This window comes from Homarus americanus, unplaced genomic scaffold, assembly GCF_018991925.1.
Source record: "Homarus americanus isolate GMGI-L3 unplaced genomic scaffold, GMGI_Hamer_2.0 scaffold2558, whole genome shotgun sequence".
Taxonomy (NCBI): domain Eukaryota; kingdom Metazoa; phylum Arthropoda; class Malacostraca; order Decapoda; family Nephropidae; genus Homarus; species Homarus americanus.
The window spans coordinates 197,137-217,291 of NW_024745671.1; the positions used below are offsets into that span (position 1 = coordinate 197,137).

General features: G+C 40.2%; 1 protein-coding gene across 1 annotated transcript; it reads left to right on the forward strand.

Moving 5' to 3' along the window:
• The first annotated feature begins 1,737 nt into the window (after nucleotides 1-1,737).
• On the forward strand, nucleotides 1,738-14,260 carry LOC121878744 (cytochrome P450 4C1-like). The gene is made up of 12 exons (XM_042385103.1): nucleotides 1,738-1,900; nucleotides 2,010-2,146; nucleotides 3,273-3,357; nucleotides 3,896-3,999; nucleotides 4,221-4,311; nucleotides 4,560-4,745; nucleotides 6,546-6,615; nucleotides 6,904-7,097; nucleotides 10,904-11,082; nucleotides 11,954-12,122; nucleotides 13,492-13,671; nucleotides 13,829-14,260. The coding sequence occupies exons 2-12, from the start codon at nucleotides 2,033-2,035 to the stop codon at nucleotides 14,008-14,010; spliced, it is 1,554 nt and encodes a 517-aa protein (XP_042241037.1). The 5' UTR covers nucleotides 1,738-1,900; nucleotides 2,010-2,032; the 3' UTR covers nucleotides 14,011-14,260.
• The last annotated feature ends 5,895 nt before the right edge of the window (nucleotides 14,261-20,155 follow it).

Below are 20,155 nucleotides of genomic sequence, written 5' to 3' on the forward strand. Positions count from 1 at the left end.
GAATGTTGTTTTATTATTACTGAAAACTTTGTCATATACTTTACTTTACTTTACCCGTCTGGGATATAAGTTTACTCACTGGGGATCCGCTGCTCAATCCCGTCCTTTCGTTCCATAATATTTGTTCACCGGGGTCTCGACTGTTCTCCTACTCTTCCCATGGCCGTTGGGTAGTAACTCAGTCATCAACTCAACTTTTAACATAGCTTATAATTTTTTGGGAATTGTGATTTGTAAAATCTCCTGAGAATAAAGTTCAAGAGACTCTTCACAACTGCTTAGTCATGGTTAGTTACCACCACTGGAGTCCTTGAGAACAAACCACCGGATACTACTAGGCCAACAAGGTACTGACGATGACCAGGTCAGAGATGTAGGAACTAGAGACCAGTTTTTCAGGTCTTGATCTGGAGTACCTGAACATGACCAATGAGCCTGATGTAATATATAGGGTCCCATAATTATATCATGAAATCAAAAACTATATAAATCATTTGGTAGTTGACATACACATACGACCATTCGAGTAGGTAAATATTTCCATGTTTTAAGATACCACCGACCCTCCATCATCCATAGATTTCAACCTTTCAAAAATATGTATACTGGTATGAGCCGAGACTCAAATATTTAACTAAATAAATTATCCCTATAAACTCGTCTTATGAACCGGCTTATAAATAAATCGCGGTCACCTGAAGATCAGCTCCCCAGTTTAATACCCCTGAAGTTTAACCACCCCAACGCTACCAAGAGGATGCTAATCTACAGGGGACGGTGGACCTAAGTAATCATCTTAAGATTGGTCCCTTGCTTAACCCACCTAAAGCTTAACCACCACAACACAAAAGACTGCACTGTAAGGTTACTGAATTATGGATCTCGGCGGTACCACTGAATGTACAGTATATTGGGAAGATGATGGGCAGCATCTATTGCTTGAACTATTTCCATAGAGCCAGTTGTTGGATTGATGCTTTTATCTACTATACCCATGAGCCGTCTGTGTGTGGCTTCTTCCCGCTGATGCTTCGGTTTATGAGAAAGTAAGATTTATTTATTTGTTTGAAAACACCTCGTGTACGATTCTTAAAACCAAAATGATAATCAAATCATCGCTTTATTAGAAAGGTTTACATGGCAGCTTGTTTCGTTGAAGAGTTCACTCCAGACATACAGTATTGCATGGACCCAAGATACTAAGAAAAAAAAACATTTCAGATTATTTTGTGAGTGACGCGGCCGATTAGATTTTATTACTTTTTTTAATATAGTCACTAAAGTCAGCAAAGGTCATTGATCCACATCAGGGCCTGGGGGGCGAAAATGAAATAATAATAATAATAATAATAATAATAATAATAATAATAATAATAATAATAATAATAATATAAAGAAATACAAAAAAAAAAAGATCAAAGGCGAGAAATATATGTATGAACGTATGTTGTGTTGTCAATAGTAAGAGAAACAATTTAGACCATGCAATTTTGTGTAAATGAGGCAGAAAGTCAGGTCAGCAACCTGAGACTTGGTCACAATTTCATGTTGCCATATGGCAGCAGGGTCTACCATTTGACAACACAGTATGCTTCCGATATCTTCCCAGACGGTAGTACCTCCCTGTTTGGTTATCGGATAAGATCAGCTGTCTAATCATCATTACAAAGCAGAAATGAGAGGGAGACCTGTGGGGGGAGGCGTGGAGGGTATACTATGATATAACCAGGCAACCTGCTAGCCAAGATCTCAGTGAAGATTGGCAGTGCGTGAGGCAACATCACTCGGGCAAACTGTTAACACCACCTCACTCTGACAAACTGGAGTGCCTATTCTTCACGTGATCCAAGTATTCTTCCAGAGGTTCGATACTCTCCAGGACACTAAACTGATTCATCAGGTAACAAAGCAGATTCACAATGTGACTAAGCTGATTTATCAGGTAAATAAGCTGAATCACCAGGTTACTAATCTGACTCACCCAGTAACTAAGCTGATAACCGTTTCAGAGCTGGTGACTGGAGACTCCAATATGGCGTGGCTAAGGGAACAAATGATGCTTTATTTACCAAACTTGGTGACTTATATTTCCTTCACCGCCTTCATCGTGCTTTCACTGACGTTGTTCTTCAAAAGGCAGCAGAAGGTGAGTACCTGGTGATTAAGGGGTTTACTGTATGACTTTGGAACGAAATGGCTACCCATGGTATATACAGTACAGTCGACCTGAGGCGGTAACACGACTTTGGCTATCTCATGACGGCGTTGCTCTTGACCACTCGACAATCTAATACCTGAAATGTGTAGTCTTGGGGTTCACTGGTTCATGAAACACTTACACTTGAACCTTTGTGAGAACATTACTTTTGAACTAAAAGTAAATTTCATCTGATTTCTATTGTTTATATGCATTACACGAATCATAAGGAAAGAAGACCTCTGGGCCTCACTCCGTATTTCATAAATTCTATGTCAAGTTTGTCAATAGTAATGTAAACAATTAGAGATATGGTTAATCTGCATGGCATTAATATGTAAATCTTAAAGTAATAATCATGAACTAAATCACCTGAAGTACTCGGTGACTATGCAGTTCAACGTCTTTCTTCTCTGCTCCACTCATTACTGTTCTAGAATGATTTACCTTCAGTTTCATATATACATATACAGTACAGGGGTATATATATCGCTATACTAAGTTCTCTTTCTTGTAATTTTTAAATCGTGATTGACTAGTACTGTTACTAACCTTGTTACGCACTTAAAGAACTTAGATGTTGAAGCTCAGTAATAACATTATAAGGCTCCAGTATCTAACACAACTTATCTTCTTAGAAATTTATAGAGTTTAAAGTATTATATTTAAAGTTAATTTTATCTTATTACTTTAGGAACAACATTACAGTTACTACATACAGTATACAACTACAGGTGAGAAGTTCAAACTGATAATAGACCACAGACACTACTCACTACCCAGGGCTACTGACATTACATTGCCCACACAGAGAGTAAGAATACGCTTTTAGCAAAACAAATTGCACGTACAGTAGTTGTCGTTGGATTGACTTGAGTTTGTAGAGTTCCCTGAAGGAGACCTTGTTCTTATCACCAGGCAGTACATAGAGTGAAGACTTGTATGAACTCTTCCAACAATACTTTGTCTTGTGTTGTCATATACCGACATTCATTTGACAAACTTAATTTTTACATAATCTTTTATTTGTGTTATTGTACAAATGGCCATAATAAGTGGTGGTGTTGGCCGGCAGGTGTGGATGTTGGATAAGATCCCTGGTCCAAGAGGACTCCCACTACTGGGCAGTGTTCTCTACCTTAACACGGTCGACCTCTGTGGTGAGTCCTGTCCTCTTGTGTTCCATATTTGTAAACTATTCATTGTAATCATGCTCTTCAGTACAAAAATCCAAAGTTATTATATGGACATAGTCAGTCTTAAGTGCGAGTTAGTAGCGACACCCGATCACCCAAAGGAAAAGTTGAAGCTAGAAAGGGAGAAATGAGATCAACCTCACCAGAAAAGGATTCAAGGTATGATTAGTGTTCTGCACTGTACTTCGTTTTAGCTTTTATTATGAAAAGAAAATATACGAACAACGCACACAGGAGCTAGATGCTTCAGAAACCCAACATTAGGCAAGACAGCGAAGCCAGATTAAACCCACGTCAATTTGTGTAAAGTCGACACTGGATCAGGAAAAATCCCGCTCCTGATCAAAGTGTAGACAGTCTCGGTTGATGATCAGTTTTCAAAATATTATTTTTAATACATTTAGGTTCTACGTTAATTGATTGTCCTAGAACTATCAAATAAGTTTGATTTTTGTCACAACTGAACCTGAGAATAATGTGAATTTTTTTATCCAATTCGCAGAATCATTTGCAAGAGTAGTAAAAATCTGTAAGATTGGTCCAGTAGTGAAATTTTGGGCTTATAACACGCCTCGCTGCTTGTTGAGTGGCGCCAAAGCTGTCGAGGTAAGTAATACCAATTTGTAAAATTTTTTGTTCAATCGATTTATAATTCATAGGATCACATATTAAAAGTTAACCTGCAGAATCTTTGGAAAAATTTTGTATGTCACTTTTCCCCTGGCTGGTGCTAAGTGAACATATCCAGTTTAGGCGCTCAAGGGTGTCAACCATAAATTGGATTGCGATGATGACGTTCTCTTACTCAGACACTTTACAATTTACAGAGTCTCTTGACCAGCCAGAAAAACCTTGACAAGGGCTTGATGTACAATTTTCTCCGACCTTGGCTCGGCGAGGGTCTCTTGACTTCTGCAGGTAAGATCAAGTTGTTGTTTTCATATGACGAACACTTTTCTGATATCGAATTAGTGATAATGATAGTAAGTTAACGAGTAGTGCTCCACACTTGGGCCATATTAAGTAGAATGTTTCGATTAATCAAGGTGTTTCTGAGAACGTGGCGAGAAAATATACTTGTGAACTTACATGTGGCGCAGACACTGGCCGCAGACTGACAACTAAGGCTTAACGTATCTGTGCTTACCAATTTAATGTTGGTACAGGCAGTCGCTGGCAGACCCATCGTAAGCTGTTGACTCCGGCCTTCCACTTCAAGATCCTGGAAGAGTTTATGGGTGTGTTCAACAGCCAGGGAAACAAGTTGGTCCAGAAGCTACACAAGAAGGCTGACGGCCAACCCTTCGACATCTTCTCTGATATTACTCTTTGTGTGCTCGATATCCTGTGTGGTGAGTGTGTGGTCTGAGTTAATTACCTAATTCCTTATTTACTTATCCTCTTAGTCACTTTTCAGCTGGCTAAACTTAAGACATGCATACATACATACATACATTAAATTCGCCATACCAGTTCACATTAGCTTAGCATGTACGGTACAGTCACAATATGCGACACCGGACCAAGAATTCTGAACAACACCCATTTACGCGGGTGATTCCTGTTAATTTCTCTTTATTAGCTATGTGATATACAAAATACATCATACTGGTTATACAGTGCATCACACAACTAGAAATACCAACCTTACCAAATTAACATGGCCTCAGTGATCGTTGCAGAAGCCATTAGACCAAGGGGTGGAGATTTTTTTTTGCTGATTGTGCATAGGAATTGCAGATATACAGTACAATGCATATATCGCAGGTATACAATGTACAGGCCGTAAAGAAGTATCGTTAGGTTTTCCGTCACTACAGTTTGCAACTCTAGACGAAATGCTTTGATGTGTTCTCCAGTGCATCATCATAAGTTGTTACGCCTGCTGGCCATAACATCAACAACTTGAGACTGGGGGAGGGCATCATCCCTTCATGGCGTACAGTGCTAAGATATTTCAATATAACAAGAAATCCGTTAAGCTATATTAATGTGTGTATCGTGTTGTGCTGGGTAGAAGCAAAGCATATGTAAATAAGCCACTGACGGATGATTGCAATCACACTGAAATATACATTAAAGGGAAGCGTTTCGGAACATCATAGCTGAGGCTGAGACAGACCTCAAAACGGACATTTCACCATTACGTCGTTGTCGTAAAGGAGTTTCATTCATACTGAGTTTCACAATATACAGTACCTACTAATATTATTCACGATATGTCTGATGTATGAATTGACTCAGCAAATAGTATTTAATCTTAGTGAACGGATACAGCAATATACAATATATCGGTAATGATAGCACCTCTCACATCTTGCTATGTCTCGCTGAAAATTACTCGCTCCATTCGATATAAGATCCCGTTGATGACTCGCATGGTGTTGGTGTACATTTACGACATCCACTCCAATTCGTGCAATAGATTTTTTATGATCTGAAGCCTCGAAGGATTCGCATCATTCGAAAACATATTCATGCTCAAAGGTCGCGAACGTAGAACTACCAACCGTTTAGAAACAGGTCAAGTAACAATGCTCTGAAAGCCTCGAATCTCATAGACCTCGTTACTTCTGGGGGGGGGGAGGTGACTGTACATAGGTAAGTAGGTATACAAACACTACACCTCGAAAGTTCGGGTATGCAAGCACTGTACATAGAAGATGCAGATATACAATGTTCATAGACAGTGCAGGTATATAAACAATGTACATATATATAGTGCATGTTTACAAACAATGTATATATACAGTGCAGGTATACAAACAACGTACAGTCGGCAAAGATAGTTCACGAACGCTCTAAGGGTCATACAATATGACAAAACGAACAACTGTACATAGACGATACAGGTGTACACCCACTAAAGATTATTCGGCACCCGTGTCATATTGTATCACGCCGTAAGGGTGCCGAATATTTTTTTAGTGGGCTGTACATGTATGTATCGTGCATGTATACATGTGTGTGTGTGGGGGGGTCATTATAAAATGACCTGTGCCCGTGTGGCCTAATGCTGGTAAAAAAAAATGCTTTAAGGATAACAAGAATGTAGTTGTGATTAAGGGTGAGTTGAGGACACTGACCCATATTCCTGGCTGAGTTGTGTACAGTACAGTGCAGTACAGTACAGTATACTTGTTTATCTTCAGAGTCCGCGATGGGACGGTCTGTCAACGCTCAGGATTCCGATGAGTCGGACTTCATTAAAGCTGTCTTCGGGTAACATTGTTAACTTAACTCTGTCCTTTTTTACCAGAAGACAAACGTAGGTCATTTTTTTGTAAACATTATCTAAGGACATATCTGGACTGTGTTTGTTAGGACATTTTCCATGTGCCTAAATATCATGTAATCATGTGCTGATCATTTAAGAATATAACCCTTCATTCTAAGTATGGATTTATTTTGGATATACATTCAGACTCATTCAGACGAATAAAACGAGTTGATACGCTTAATGGATCAACGTTCATTACGGACGCTCACTCGGCTCTTATCTTGCTACAGGATGGGAAGAATAATTAAGTACCGGAAGTTTCGTCCTTGGTTGCACTGGAACTTTATGTTCTGGTTACTGGGGCACGCCAAGCAGATGGACGCTCACTTAAAGGTCCTCCACGACATGTCCTACAGCACCATCAAGGAGCGCAGGAAGGCCCGCCTCAACACCAACACGGCGCACCACGACCAGGAAGTGTTAGGCAAGTAGTTGTGAGTTACTGACTATAACACATATTTGTTCATAGCGGAGTGGATAACCGGTATAATCATACATATGTTCATACAAGTATGAGATTTGGTATGAACGTTTAATATGGGTTACATTTCAAATCTACCCGATTGGACATTAAAAATTCCCAGATGGTTGCCAAATTTGCCTACCCGAAAACATTTTTTACATATGAGTTTATTATTGGGTAATCTGTGCACATAAGGTGTCTATTCCTTTGTTTTAAAGAATGCTAGAACGGATTGTGATTGTTTGGAACCCTCAGATAGTCTTTTATGCATAAAGTAACGGCTCTGCACATACTTTTACCCCTATTTATAAAACATAAGTGTAAGCCATTCTTAGTTAAACAATGAGAAACCTGTTTATATCCTGCTTATATCCTTGGGAGATACTGTTATAATAATTATTTCCTGTGTAAATGCATCCACATAGAGCTGTGCAAGTGAGACCGGAGCGGATACATTTACATCACTGTCCACAGTCGTTCTTGAAAGAACACTTGGTCAGTTCTAGGCAGCTCGCTGCTATTGGTGGAAGGTCTGTCCAGTGTATTTGCCACATATCTCCTTTGTTTTTCCAGACCCAGTTAGCAGGACTTGGAATGTCTGGTTGAACTTTTGTTGCCTGACCCCAAATCATTCCACCTTGATAGGCTGCACGCTTTACATGTTCCTTTAGGGCAGCCCGTGTTGGTGGAGTTGCCTTATATGATCTTTGTTTGCGAGCAGATAATTCAAGCACTGCACCATTGATAATTAAAGCTGGACTAGACCTGTCATACATCACAGCCACAAACCTTTCTCAGACGCGGAGGTCTTCTTCACTCACTGATGTTGGACACTGACTGAGTTTGGTGAAGGTTCTGGAGACCTCGTAAACACATTCTATGTTTGCCACGCAGTCATTTTCCCTTTACCACGGAAGGCTGACACAACATCACAACCACTGAATGTATGGAAAAATGTGATTCCAGTGGCTTTTTCAAACCTTATGGCTACAACTAACTCATGAACAGAAAACCATCTTATATAAGCCCCTTTGACCATAAGAAATCCACATTTCATAAAGACCAATTTCTCCCACTGATGTAAACACAGATGTAGCTATGGCAATGATATGTGTCATTGGCTTTTATGAGAACTTTTACTGCCTTCCAACACAGGTTCGTCTTGCATGAACGCTACAAAGAGGCGAGTATCTGGCTCTTCATGGGAGCATAGAGTTAACTTTTCTAGAGGTGTATCATGGTTCCTAATGGCATCTCCTTTTTTTTTTACAATGACTGTGCACGGTGTAACAATTTCTCACATCTTGTCCGCAAGGGAGTGAAAAAGTTCAGTCTTATTGTCATCTCTTATAAAGCTTCTCCAATTTGCTGGAGCTTTATTAGTTTGTCTCCCTTCGTCTGATACTTTGACCTCGTTTTGCCCTTTTTATAGACCTCAAACACAACATCCACCCAATTATATTTGGTACAGCAAGATCCCAGTTTTGGAAGAACAACTTCACTGAAATTAATCATAGCTGAACCATCTATTATTATGATGTCAACAGCTGGTTCTGTGTCTAGTTAAGTCACACCAGCTTCTAGAATTTCAACTAGCTGAGACTTTTGACAGGTCACTAAATCACAGTATCACTTACAACAGAAGGGAGAAAACTCATCTGAAAAACAGTTCCCTCATTCTCTGGTTTCAATAAGTGACACAAACATTAAAAAACAATACTATCAAAATTATTTTAGAAATATTAACTACACACAGCAAGACAACCTCAGTAACTGAAAATATAGTATTAACTACACACAAAAATATTATCACTATTATTAAGAAGTTACTGAGTCCACCAATACCCGTGAACCATGCTTCCTAACCTAACACGTAGATTCCACCTGCACTCCGTAGTTTTTTAAGGCACAACCAACAGGCACCCGTAGTTTAAGGCCCAAACCAGCCTTTCTCAACCTTGGAAAATGTACCTCTAAGTTCCACTAGACTCCTGGCCCCAGTGTGTGGCCCTGTATCACTCAGCTGGCTTCACTTTATCCCCAGTACATCCATGAAACGGAAAGGAGTGAGCCAATCAGACCTTGTACAGTTGAGAGAAGCTTTAGCTTCCCGTTAGTAAAATGTTTTCACTAAGCTGCTTGAAGATATGTGGTATTGTGAGTCGAGGTAGAGGAGAGCTGATGACCCCAAACAATCGTCACGTCGTTAGTTGGGCACCCAGACAGTTGGTTTCACTCCAACTCTCACCATACTCAACAGGTGGCTAAAACCCAGGTCGGTCATACAGCTCACTTCACCACTCGTTTCATACCGCCAGTGGACGTTATCATACCGTAGACATTTCACACAGCGTGGGCTCTACAGAACCCTGAAAAAAACCCGAGCTGTTAGCTATTGTCTCACATCACCGTTTGTTCCTACCGTCCTATCTAGCTTTGTCTGAGATTGAATAAAACTTACTTGTTAATACTGATGTTAAATAAACGAAGGAACCAGTTCACGCTGTCCGTCTCTCCTGGGTACAGAACAGAGATGGTCCTCTAGCTTGACCTCTCTCACAACTCCCAAGCCACGCTTGCTCACTGGTTCACGCTTTTCAGGAGTGACTTATTTACCAGACGATTAACAGCTTAATTAGGACGTACGCAACATTTTCAGACTGGGAAACGATCTATAATAATACCAAATTCAATAATAGTCCCTTAACTTAATGAATCGCATCCATATTAATTCGGTAAATTACATTTAATATCGTATAGGCCTAGTTCCAGAAACTCTCACTACGTGCGGGAGCGCTGTCTTCCCTCAGACGACCTTGAACTCAGTATCGCCAATGGCAAGGTGTTTAAAATTATCACACTGAAATTTCTGACTATTACTTATATATTAATCTTTACTATGAGTTTCGTACTTTGCTGAGATTCACAACAGTGTTGTCACCAGTGTGCCCTGGTAGTACATTGACATTCACTCTTTATAAGCATGTTTCCTTTGAATGCTATCCATTTCAGAGTTTTCAACACAAAATTCAGAGTCTACCTACTCAAAAACATGGAAATTAACACTGAAATCACCTAAATTGATGAACTTAATATTGTTTATGCCAAAAAGAAAAAAATCTGACATCCACATCTGGAGGCCATCTTGGAAAATGACCGCCATTTTGAATTTTAAATGTTCATTCAGATATATCTGATAATAATTAACCCACATTGAATCTTCATGCCAATTTTCATACTTGAATCACCATTTGCAAGATTCCCTCAACAATTGACACCTAGCCGCTCCGCTGTCAAGGGTTATTTATTGAAATCCTTCAGTAATGTTGGATTAAAAAGTTTATATGATGAATAATTTTTTGACATGCTTGAGGTGCCGAAATTCTTGTAATCTGTTACTAATGGGGTGTGTGTGTGTGTGTGTCGTCGTCATGACACACATTTGTTTATCCTCGTTGGTGTCTCATTGCCCCAGGTGTTATTCTCATAGTTCTGAAGGTTTCATAATCTTATCTTAAATAAATCCTAATCAACACTATTATACACTTATTTGACGAGTGGATTCAGCGTTTACCTGTTCCGAGGGTCGTAGAAGCTACCTTGGGGAACTCCCAATCCACCCAGCTGAATATGCACCACAAAGGGTAGTACTGTGTAGGGATACACACTTTTGATCTAACCCAATTTAAGCTTAGCTACCTTAACTTAACTTAGTCTAAGGTAACCTACCTTATAATCTAACAATACATGATTGTATCGACCAGCAGGCAAGAAAAACCGGCTGGTGTTCCTAGACTTGTTACTGGAATATGCGGATAAGACGCCCGGTATCACAGACGAGGACATCAGGCAGGAGGTGGACACGTTCCTGTTCGCCGGACACGACACCACCGCCTCCGCCATCAACTGGGCTCTCTATCTCTTGGGGCATCACCCAGAGATCCAGGTGGGTCATGTCGCAACAGAAGAGCAAGTCGGGTAAATCGAATAAATCAAAACTATTTCCTCTTAATGAGTGAGTGAGTGAATCAGTGGCCATGTGACGTACAGAGCAGCTAAGAACCGAAATGTAAAGTCGGAGAACGTACTGTATGTCAATTATTGATTATAACCCCCCCAAAAGCGTATTCTTGGAGAGGGTTGAACGATGTTCTTCTAAGATTATTTTTTCATAATATGTACTGGTGAAGCATTAGCTTCATGTCACCGCGGCATCATTGAACTTGTTCTAAGGAATTCACATATCAACAAACGTAATGACACCCTTAGAAAACAATAGTAACAAAAATTCACAACTCAATAGTAAGAGAAACAATTGAGACCCTGCAATTGTGTGTAAATGAGGCAGAAAGTCAGATCAGCAACCTGGGGCTTGGTCACAATTTTCGTGATGCCATATGGCAGCAGGGTCTACCATTAGACAACACATTATGCTTCCAATATCTTCCCAAGCTGTAGTACCTTCCTGTTTGGTAGCTGCTTACTGTGTTTTCAGCCTAATTTAATTTTTAATTCATCCGTTGTGCTCTTTTCTTGATTTAACTGATAGTGGTTCTCGCTCGCGAGGGATGTTTTTAACATAAATGGCCTAACGTAACCAACGACCAGTTCTCCCTATCTTGTAAAATTATGATATTTTTCTTTAATTAACTTTATTGGTGGATAACAACCACTTGATAGAGTACAACCTCTTGATAGAGTACAACCTCTTGATAGAGTACAACCTCTTGATAGAGTACAACCTCTTGATAGAGTACAACCTCTTGATAGAGTACAACCTCTTGATAGAGTAAATAACAAGAGTGGATCTTCACCAGGCTCGGGTACAGGAGGAGCTGGACGGAATCTTCGGGGACAGTGACCGGCCTGTGACTATGGCAGACCTCCGGGAGATGAAGTACTTGGAGAACTGCATCAAAGAGACCCTCAGGATGTATCCTCCTGTGTCCAGCTTCTCTAGAGTTCTTACCGAAGATCTTGTCATAGGTAAGCAGAACCGGATCACAAGATTAGGCAATCCAACTTTTTTCACCTGATGATTAAACACCCTAACACTACAGGGGGGGTGGAGTGTGTTATGTCATAGGTTCGGTTAGGTTGCCTTTAGGGCGTTTAAATCCTCAGATGGAATAAGTTGGAAGAGTTAATCTTCATATGATCTACAGACCTTTATATTTTTTCACTAAAGCAGTCGAAGTATTATCCTTTGTAAATATAAGCCCTACACTTCTACAAAGACAATTTCTCTTTCGACGAATATATTACCAGAAAATACTACACTAAAAAAATTATTATTATTTTTTTTTTATCTACAATGACAAACGTTTTTAAGGATATATGATTATCAATAAACTCTTACAGAATAAGGGTACTGTCTAGTGTCCTTCTCTAAACCCGCATGAAAGGATATATCAAGGTGAAGAGAAATCCTATGAAAATAACTCGGCAGTGATCTTCCTCACAGTAGCGTTTCCACTCTTTAACGAACTCCTTGACACCTAAAATGCTCTTATTCTGACTCAAAAATAGCTCCAAAAACAATGAAGTGGATCCTGCCTTCCCATAGCGGGCCCAGGACTGCTTAGCATGTGCTGATTGGCTGTGAAAAAGAAGTAGGAGTGTAATACGGCGTTCATAAGCCAGCTCTGCATATTCGAACATGAAGCGGTTTAAATCTCTTCCCTTATCCCATATATCTTTCTCTCCCTTCTTACTTAATTTTCTCCGTGTACAGGCATACAGTAAAGTGACTTAGGTTATACATGATTAGATGTTACATGTTTAGTCATTAAATTACCAACATCATACTTCCATCTTCTCTTCGCCAAGTATAGCACATGCAAGTAATCAATTTACAAATATCTGACAACTTTAAGGAGCAGTTATTCCAAATATCCCAATAAAAAATTTCTAGTAGAATACTATTTATGACTTTATATAAGTTATTTAAAGAAAAGTTGATGGTTATTGACGTTTCGGAACACTGTTTTATTCCAAGCATTTAGTAAAGAATGAATTGAAGGTATTTAGAGACAAGGAAAAAAAGTTACCCCCTGGCGATAATGTACTGTAGGCTATACCATTTGCAACATAAATTATATTGTGGACAACAATATACCCAACCATGTATGAAGAAGGGCATTATGGACAATATACCCGACCATCAGTACCATGTTCAAAATCTGGGTACTTTAAATATCAAGGGTAAATTACAGTAAATATGCCCTTTATCACTTGAAATGCCCTTTTTTATATCTAAAATTTTTAGTGTATTTATCTACCCCAGCAGGAAGAACAGAGTAGAACAAATGCCACAGTACACAAATGTAAACATCATATAACTCTCCTCTCACAGACAACTTCCTCATTCCCGCTGGCACCACCGTCTCCGTCATGTCTTACAGCCTGCACCGTGACCCTGAGCAGTTCCCAGACCCAGAGAAATTTGACCCTGACCGCTTCCTGCCCGAGAACGCCAGAAAGCGTCACCCCTTCGCTTATGTGCCGTTCAGTGCCGGGCCCAGGAACTGCATTGGTGAGTGTCATGAATGTTGTCTTTACAACTCATAATAATTGATTCTATTGCTTTATGTTCATATCATATATATCAATGTAATATTTAACGGGGGCATCTTAATTATACTGTGTGTATGTCATGTTTGCCTCCATTACCCGTCCACTCGATCCACCAGGCCAAAAGTTCGCCATGATGGAACTGAAGGTGGTGTTGAGCAAGATCCTGCGAACCTTCCTTGTGGAGAGCGTCGTTTCCCGGGAGAAACTCAGGATCTATGAGCAGCTTATCCTGAAACCTGAAGGCGGTAACTTCTTAAGGCTGTTCCCTCGTGTAGGTGGTGGTGACCCAAGGCCGTAAAGAGCTTACATTATTCCAACAAGGCCAGAATCTACCTAATTGTAATACAATGGTTGTACTCCTTAGCAGTTATCACATTTCTTTTAAGATCACATGCAACTTTAGACACACTAGCACAGTGATTCCCAGCCTGGATGGTAGCGCCCCCAGTGGGCGTTTTATTAATTACGGGGGCGGCAAACTCATATGAGGGCGGCAAGAGGCCCTAAGAAAATTTTGTGAACCTAAATTTAAAAACGTTCAAACAGAATTTATTTTTTTTAACAACGCTGATATGTTTATCACCTTTGCATCTGTTGACCTCTGTTGACTACTTTATTATGTGAAGTCTTAAGAATGTATCGTAACGACCTTTGACTGCTTCCTGGTGTAATGATTGATTGTCAGACCAAAGCTTACAGCCCAGAATTATGTCACATATAACAACAAGTACACCACAGACCTCGTGGTACCACCACATTCCGGGTTGACACACCTCAGGTCGACCCAAGGGACTTGACCTCGCCCGCTAATGACGTGAGCCGGTGACCTACAACCGCACCTAGCCAAGACACCTGGCCAGGACCACACCTGCACACAACTATTCAGATCAAACCAGTTTAGTGTTAATTGTTAGAGGTCAGAAGCCGGCTGGGCCGACCCCATATAAAGGCCCTACAGTCCCGTCCACGGGCATTCGATTCGATTACGATTATCATTCTGATCCTGGTCATACTGATTCTCATTCTGGTTGCTGTCATCTCTCTCCCGTTCGGGTCGTCACTCGGTTCACTAAGCAGAGTCACGCACGTCCCCTCCCCAGGTCGGGAGGGAGACCTCCCGACCAGACCACGGCATCGCCAGCTAAGCAGACTCTCCCATAGGAGGCAGCCCAGCCAGCACTCACTGGGCCTACGTCAGGGTACACGTGAGTCTTGTCAGAACGTCCTAGGGTGAGTTACCTACTGTGGGAAGTGTATTCATTCAGGTGTGTCCGAGAGTCAGTGTCAAGTAACGTAAAGCATAATGTGTTAGTACCCCGATATAATAGTGATATTAATGTGTCCATGTCATTGAGTGAATTAATAAATAGTTGTATCGAAGAGGTGTTTAACAAGTTGTCCCTTTAAGAAGTAATATACGTGTATTGACATACGAGATAAGATAAGCGTAGTGACGCTGTGCAAACAATATCCAGGCCACGCTACCAAGTTTCCTAGCTTTACATTCCTACTCTCTATACTTCCTACCTATATATGTAATTCTCTTCTTGTGAGATTCGTCTCATTACACTGGTGATAAGACACGTATACTGTACGTGTCGCCTTCACTAACCTCGCATTGCCTCAAGGTACAGTATACTGTACATTACACCCCGACGTGCTCCTTATTATCATCTATATCATATTTTCATCGAGTATCCTTGTAGCCTAACCAAATACAATTACACGTATAGAACTCCAAACTTACTACAAAACTACTATATCTCTTCACTACTCTTCAACATCATCACCTACAACATCTACTTTGAGGTCATCATGATATTGTACTTACAGCGGTCATGATTCTGCTTATCAACTCGGACTTATCATAGATACGACTACTTATTCAGTGATTTTTACTTATAGATTATAGAGGTTGCCCTAGTTCTTGAAAGTCACCTGGAGATTAGATAATTCTGCTTATTACAGCTTAACGCTATCATGTGCAGGGTTAAGTTAGAATTTGTTAGGGTAGGTCAGCTTCCATTCCTGTTTAAATTAGCCGAGGGTGTGCTGTGCATGCTTTAATTAATGCATAATTCTCATTGTTTATTTTACACGTTAAGTTATGCTTACTTTTGTAAATATAAATTTATTCAGGGAATTAATAGTACTAATGTTAATGAGTGTAGTGGTGGTATAGCATTATTCTTGATTCTGGTTGTTTTATTTACCTGTTGTCCCAAGAGAATAATATAATATTGTATTTATAAACTGTAATGATGAATAATAACAAATATACATCTCTCAGCATGATGGTCTATCGGTTTATATATCCAGTGTTTAAACCCACGTGAAGCTAGGTTTAGGACATCCTGACACAGTACCTGCTGATAAAACTGGTCTACTCGTCCAGAAATTTTCATTAAACCAACTAGAAATAGGTGCAGGCATCTCAAACATAATGGGAAGTTTGCTTTATTTTCCTAGCTGCTTGGGCGCTCGGTCACGTCACTGCTATACGCACTCTTAACATGTATTGGTTCCAGAATGTATCTGTACCTGCGCCAGTGTTCTTTAAGTTTGGTCTTGAATGAGCTCATACTCGGAGCCGTCACAACCCTCACTCCCAAAAAGTTTGCCCTGACAGTTTTTTTTAAACTTGTGGCTTGCCTGTCGTGTTTTTAAGCTACTAACAATAACACCGTACAGGTTCGAAAACAAGCACACACGAAACTTGACGGGTGTACTAGTCCAGGCGGAATGTAACTCTTAATATATTTATTGACAAACTTTTAATTTTATTCCTATAGGTCTAGATATATATCATTACTGATTCGTAACCAAACCTAAGCTAAGGACTCTATCCATTTGATAGTTTTGTCGGGTATCCTAAGTCAAATTTCCGTAATGATTACTATAATTGTATACCTACACCGCTTAGGCTTACATTCATTAGAGAGGCGTAGAGTTAGGGGAGATATGATAGAGGTGTACAAGTGGGTAAGTGGGATTAACGAGGGTAAAATGGAAGATGTTCTGAAGCTCAGTAATAACGAAATAGCTAGAACAAATGGCTTTAAATTAGATAAATTCCGATTCAGAAAGGATATAGGCAAGCACTGGTTTGGTAATAGAGTTGTGGATATGTGGAATAGACTACCGAGTGCTATAGTAGGATCGGGGACGCTAGGGAGCTTCAAGACGAAGTTGGATAGGCACATGGAAGTGCTGGGATGGGTGTGAAAGGGATCTGCTCTGTATGGGCCAGTCGGCCTCCTGCAGTATCCCACTTTCTTATGTTCTTATGTTCTTATGAACAGTGTATGTTTTGTGCAGTACGTACAGTATACACCTGTGTTGTATACACTTGCTGAATTGTATACATACGCTTTCTATAACCATGCCAAACCATTTCTGTTTTAGTTTAACAAATTTATTGACAAAGCTTGGAGTGAGTACAGTTTGCCTATTCTGAGTAATTCAGTCAGGTCTTGACACTGAGGGTGGTATCACTTCTCACTGCCACGCAGGACAGAGGTTCATACACAAAGAAATACATCATATTTATTAACAGTATATATAGGTTAGATTTATGTGGGTGATGTCACTGTTCACTGCCATGCAAGATAGTGGTTCATATACATTAGAAGTCATATTCTAATTGAAGATTAATCAGTGTGGGATAAACAGCAAGAATGTCCTCAAACACCCCCGATTCAATGTAGTAATTACAAAGTTCATGATACAATAAGCCAGGTGGCCTGAAGTCTTTGACAATGTTCCATTCAATAATATAGTGTTCAAGTGTATGCTTTAAAGGTTTATCACAAAGTTTACATGCTGAGTGTTCCGGTATGGGTACAGCGTTACTAACTTGCCAGATGTGTCTGTATCCTAGCCTAATTTTGGCCACGACTACACCAGGTCTCTCTGCATTTCTCAGTTATTCTAGATCATAGTTCTTGATTCTGACTTGAATGTTTTTAAGTATAGCATTGGACAGGCCAAGGTCACGGTCAACAATTTCTTTCTTACATGCCTCATTGGCCAGTCTATCAGCACAGTCATGATACCTAATTCCAACAAGGGACGGAATCCACACAAATTCGACACGAGAGTTGTTCTCATTGGCAGTTATCACATTTCTTTTAATATCACATACAAGTTTAGACATATAACCTGACGGGCTGTTCATTGATTTCAAAGCACTTTGAGAGTCCCAGAATATCACCCCACCTCCATTTTCTTTAAGGTAGTCTGTGGCTAAGTAGATTCCAGTTAATTCAGTTTGTGTTGTGCTGGCCCAGTTGTTCAGCCTTTGCTTGTTTGACACTATCATCTCTTTTTCTTTATATATTACAATTGCACAGCCTGTTCTACCTGTGTTTGTTTGCACAGAACCATCAGGAAAAACATGACATTCACTTGATTTAATACTCTCTCTGTGTGTCTGTTAATAGTTTCTAGTGTGACACATCTCATCACATCGGCGTTTAACATTTGCTTACTACCAACAGGAGTGTAATTAATAGGAACTGATATATCCAGCCAAGGAGGAATGGCATTAATGGGTTCGTCTGGGGTGATTGGGACATTCAGTTTCAAGAGATCGGGAACACTTTTATGAAGCCACGCCCCAAAGAGTCTTTTGTGGAAGGTTAACGAGATAGTCGGGATTACTTAGATAGAAAATAAACTCAGTTTGAACTGTAGTTGGGGGACCATTGTTCTTCAAAACTTTGACACAAAACATGGTAGTAGAGCTATCCTCTCAGATAGGGAGGGCAACCCGAGCTCTTTCTTCATGTTTACAATTCTGGTTGATTTTGGGCAACCTAGAATGATGCGCATGGCTTCATTTTGCACTACCTCAAGGCTGTTGAGTTGTTTAGGCGGAATAGTCATAGCTTACTTTTGACAGATCTGAGACGTTGTCCTTCCTATATCGAGTCGATAGATGGGAAGAAAGATGCTTAATAGGAAATGTTTTATGACAAATATAAATAATTTCGAGGATAATTACACACAAACATGTTCTTTTCAAATTAAGCAATCGATGTAGATGAAAACAGCGTAAAAGTCTTAAGATGTGAGAGACGGTACTTGTCACCGAGCGATCAATGTTGCGTTGATGTGGACTGGTGAGGAATGATAATGGCAGTAGAAAGTGTAAAGCGCTCAACACCGCGCACTGCAGTTACTGTTGATCTTCCACTGTGTTCCTGTGCAATTCGCCATCCGTACAAGACAGTTCACCATCTTCCAACGAAAGAGTTCTCAAGGCTACAAGTTAGACAAACGTGTGTGTGTGTGTATATGTATATATGTATACCTTATAATGAGACAGAACACATAAAAAGAAGACTACATATAAATAGGAAGTACATATAAATAGGAAGTATAGAGAGTAGCAACGTAAAGATAGGAAACTTGGTAGCGTGGCCGTCTGTTATTTACTCCGCGTCAATACGCTTATCTTCTTATCTCGTATGTCAATACACATATATTACTTCTTAAAGGGACAACTTGCTAAACACCTCTTCGACACAACTTTTTATTAATTCACTTAATGACATGGATACATCAATATCAGTATTATATCGGGGTATTAACACGTTAGGTCTAACGTTACTCGACACTGACTCTCGGATACAACATGAATGAATACACTTCCCACAGTAGGTAATACACCCTAGGGATAGTTCTGACAAGACTCACGTGTACCCTGACGTAGGCCCAGTGGGTGCTTGGCTTGGCTGCCGTATGCGATGCTCTCCTTAGCTGGTGACGTCGTGAAGTCTTCTCCCCGACCTGGGGGAGAGGGGACGAGCGTGACTCTGTGCTAGTGACCAGAATGTCCTCTCAATGACCAACCTCTCTGAATGATAGTCGTGTGAGAATCACGATGAGAATCATGGACGGGACTGTAGGGCCTTTACATGGCTTTACAAAGGGAAAATCTTGTCTAACAAATCTGCTGACGTTTTTTAGGAAAGTCTTCGAGGTAGTAGATAATGACGAAAATTACGATGTTATTTACTTAGGCTTTAGCAAAGCATTTGACAGAGTACCGCATCAGAGGCTTCTGAGAAAAATTAAGGCTCACGGTATCGAGGGGAAAGTTTTAAATTGGATAAAATCATGGCTCACCGATAGAACACAGAGGGTCAGCGTAGATGGTGTTAAATCTGAGTGGGGCCGTGTAACCAGTGGGGTTCCCCAGGGGTCAGTACTAGGCCCACTCTTGTTCATAATCTACATAAACGATCTAGATACTGGGATCAGCAGTGACATAAGCAAGTTTGCGGATGACACCAAAATAGGGCGGCAGATTAATTCAGGGCAGGATGCAAATGCATTACAGGAAGATCTAAATAAACTGCAGGGGTGGTCTGAAAAATGGCAAATGAAATTCAACACCAGCAAGTGCAGCGTACTTAATATTGGAAGAACAAATACTG

Coding starts and splice junctions, on each gene's coding strand:
- LOC121878744 (XM_042385103.1), top strand. CDS start 2,033: ATGGCGTGGCTAAGGGAACAAATGATGCTTTATTTACCAAACTTGGTG. Junction 4,746..6,545: donor TGTGCTCGATATCCTGTGTG/GTGAGTGTGTGG, acceptor GTTTATCTTCAG/AGTCCGCGATGGGACGGTCT. Junction 12,123..13,491: donor TACCGAAGATCTTGTCATAG/GTAAGCAGAACC, acceptor CTCCTCTCACAG/ACAACTTCCTCATTCCCGCT.